Source organism: Crocodylus porosus, unplaced genomic scaffold (genome assembly GCF_001723895.1).
Source record: "Crocodylus porosus isolate Cpor-Errol unplaced genomic scaffold, CroPor_comp1, whole genome shotgun sequence".
NCBI classification, from domain to species: Eukaryota; Metazoa; Chordata; order Crocodylia; family Crocodylidae; genus Crocodylus; species Crocodylus porosus.
This window is the reverse complement of record NW_017728942.1, coordinates 11,160,201-11,163,632: the sequence shown is the minus strand read 5'-3', so window position 1 is coordinate 11,163,632 and position 3,432 is coordinate 11,160,201. Positions and strand designations below refer to the sequence as shown.

The window sequence follows — 3,432 nt, the reverse complement described above, 5'->3', positions numbered from 1 at the left end:
AGGGCAGCATACCAAATGAGACGTGATGACTTAATTGATGCAAGTCTTTTCACTGATTTGGACTCCGTTGCACTGATTCATTTCAACCCACTTGCAATCACTCAGAACCCATGTAAGAGAATCATTTTGATGCCTAAGAGGAAGGTGCAAGGGTGCATTAAAGGATAGGGGGGACTTGGACCTCTTTATATTTCCTGGGCCTGATGTGTCTAGTAGCTTGGGTTCCTGGACCCAAAGGAAATGCAAGTTGGGGGTGCTAAGGGAGTCCGTTTGAGACCAGGGTGATCCTAAAAAATTCAAAAGCTTAAAATACCTGCAATGAAACCCTTTTTGATGGAATTTAAGCATCTGCCTGCACCATGTGCAAAATACGCACGGTGGCATGATAGCTGAGAATCAGCAAGTGGAAGCGGCTATAGCCAAGAGTGAAAGAGGCTGGTCCATTTTCATCATCCAAGCAGAGAGAGAGACAACTTAAATGCTCGGGGCTTCATGGAAAGTACATTTGATTAATTTCTGCAATTGTTGTAAGGTTTCTAATCCACAGTGTTGGTAGTTATACCATCAAGACTAGGTTTGGAATACATAAGACCAGTTTCTCTGCTAATACAGGGAGCGAGGCTGATCTGCACTCGCTGGAGAGCCATCTCATCACTTTGATCTTAAATGTCAATTTGAATCTTGAAGTCCAAGAACTAATTTCCCTTTTAAAGTCTGACCCAACTTTCGCGTTACTTTAGCTGCATGTGCTTGTGTGTCCTGGCACCCCGCGTGGGGCAGAAATCTGCCTGCTTAGAAAGACTTCAGCGGTTTGGATTGAACTGTGTTATTGCTGCAACTCAGTCTTCTGCTTATGTGCCCAGCTGGTTTTTGGGCACCAGCATCTGTGCCTTAGAAAATATAATGTGAGGCTGTGTTAATGAGTGAAATCCACGTCCGTTTCCTGCCCTACCCCTGACTTCTACACCAGCCCGATAGTGCATTTGCTGTTGTCAGCATGAAGCTTTTCTGCAGTTCCTCTCTTCAGACCTTCTGCTTTGTTGACTCTCATTCATGTCAGATCTGAGAGAGAGAATATGCCTTTGCCTCTTGGGCTATGCCACTCACCTCTCACCTCTGCCAGTTATGGCTTACAGTTAGGCAGCAGAAACTGGCTGTGCTTAGGACACACTTCAAGAGTCTGGGTTAACACGTGGCACTGAAAGTGCAGACTAGTGCAGTGGTAATTAGCCATCCAACAGGTCTTGGCATCTTTGGGCCATGCAGAATCCTCATGACGCCCCGGAAGAGCAGGTAAATATGTTTGATAATATTTGCAATAAAAGGAATGGGGTATTAATGGGGGATTGTGCTTTTTCTGTCATAAGGGGAGGACTGGTGGGATGGTTACGGCACTGGCCGAGGACTGGCAGGGTGGTTACGGACCTGGCACTTGTCTCGGTCACTGCTCTCTGTGTGACGTTGGGCAGTCACTTACTGTCTCTGTGAGTCTGTTTCCAGCATGATTGAGCCCTCACCAGTCGCAGGTGCTACTTTCCGGCAAATAATGACATACTTGACTGGAAGACTTGACTTTTATTTTTGGCCACGCTACTGACTCCTGGTGTGGCTTTGGGCAGCCAGTTATCGCTCCCTGGCAATGCCCACGTGGCAAGGGTGTCTGGGGTAGGTATGCTCCAGCTAGCTGTGCTCTCGGCAACTCGCATCCTGCATGGAGCGGCGGTGGCGGCCCTCCGAGATCTTTCCTTGCTTCTGCAGAGGGCTTTGTACCCTGCGCTGGATTCCTGGCTGCTGCGGCACCCGGGCTAGCTAGTGCGAAGCTTGCTTGGGTACGTTGGCATGAAACACTGGCTTGCTTCTGACTCCATGCAGACCTACAACGTGCCTTCCTTTACCCATCCACAGTACTATAAAACCCCTGCATGTATCATGAGACCGAAGGCTTTGATCAAGTCATCTGCTAGAGTGCTTCCCAGAGGGCTACTATTAGGGTTAGCAGTACTACGGAGGTCAGTTTGCCCCTCCGGCTGGGCTGTAATCAAGCAAGTTAGTAGGCTAGAAAGCCTTGGTGAGGAGGTTAACCACCAACAGACATGGGTTCCAGCTAGGAGGAAGAATGACAACGGGGGAAGGATTTGGGACCGGCCCACCTGGAGAGGCCACCCACCGGCCCAGCAGGTTGGGCAGGATCCCTGCCCCAGCGACTGGATTTAAGGCCCTGTTACACGTTTCACAGGTTCATCCTGGAATTAATTGAGCTCGGCCAGTCTCGCTTTGCATATCGGCCTTTCATGCTTTCAAGCACCTCTCACGCTGTGAACTGACGAATTGCACCATACGTTCAGAGCAGCCAGCCACACAGTAACCATCGCACCATGAGGCCCCTGCTCCACCTTGCAGCTCTGATGCCATGAACTGATGAATCGCTCCATACATTTCCACCGGCTGCCCAGGCAAAGCAAGGATCACGCCCAAAAAATGACCGTGGAGTTACAAGACCAGCCAACCAGCTACAGAGTTAGTGCCTGAACATGTGGAACGGCAACTGCAAGGCTGGTTTTCCTCCAGCTGCCACCTGAATGTGCAGCAGGGGCCCAAAAAAGGACTCTCCAGCCATAGACTGGTCACTACTACTGCTTGGACATGTGGAAGAAAAACTCCAAGGCTCTTTCCTTCAGCTGCCCAAAAAAGGGCTCTCTAACAAGGACTGGTCACTGTTAGTGCTTGAACAAGTGGAATGACGACTCCAGGGCTGGTTTCCCCCCAGCTGCCATTTGAACGTGCAAATGGTCTCTCTAGTTAGAGATGGGCCATGCTAGTAGTGCTTGAGTGTGGAAGAAAAACTCCAGGGTTTTTCCCTCCAGCTGCCATTTGAATGTGGAGCAGGGGCCCAACAAGGACTGATCGCTGTTAGTGCTTGAACATGCAGAACAACTCCAGGGCCGGTTTCCCTCCTGCTGCCATTTGAACATGCAGCAAGGGCCCCAGCTATAGACGACTAGCCCAGACTAGTACTACTAAGCACTACCGGTGCCCGAGCGCGTGGAAGAAACACTGCAGGGGTTTTGCCCCACCTGAACGTGCCGCAGGGCCCCAGAGACCCTCCAGCTACAGGCAGGTCAGTGTTAGTGCTTGAACGTGTGGCAGAAAAGCTCCAGGGCCGGTGCCCCCCCCCGCCCGGCCATGTGAAGGGCCCAAAGGGACTCCCCAGCTCGGTGTCTGCTCTTGAACACGTGGAAGAAAAACTCCAGGGGCTTTCCCTCCAGCTGCCGCTCGAACGTGCAGCAGGGCCCGGCAAGCAGTGGTGGCTGCTGCTGCTGCTGCTGCTGCTCCAGCGCGCAGGACTCCAGGCCCGGCTTCCCCCGCTGGTACGTGGCCGTGCAGCGCGGCCCAAAAGCGACTGCCCAGCCACGGCCGGGCCAGTCCGCGCGC

The 3,432-nt window shown here is 52.0% G+C and overlaps 1 protein-coding gene across 1 annotated transcript in view; it reads left to right on the top strand.

The window, feature by feature from the left end:
• Positions 1-1,260: 1,260 nt before the first annotated feature.
• The window catches only part of SLC2A4RG (SLC2A4 regulator), a 26,840-nt gene continuing 24,668 nt past the window's right edge, over positions 1,261-3,432 (top strand). The window contains exon 1 of the mRNA XM_019548101.1: positions 1,261-1,293. Coding sequence (XP_019403646.1) covers positions 1,261-1,293 — 33 coding nt within the window. The remainder of the gene's footprint in view (positions 1,294-3,432) is intronic.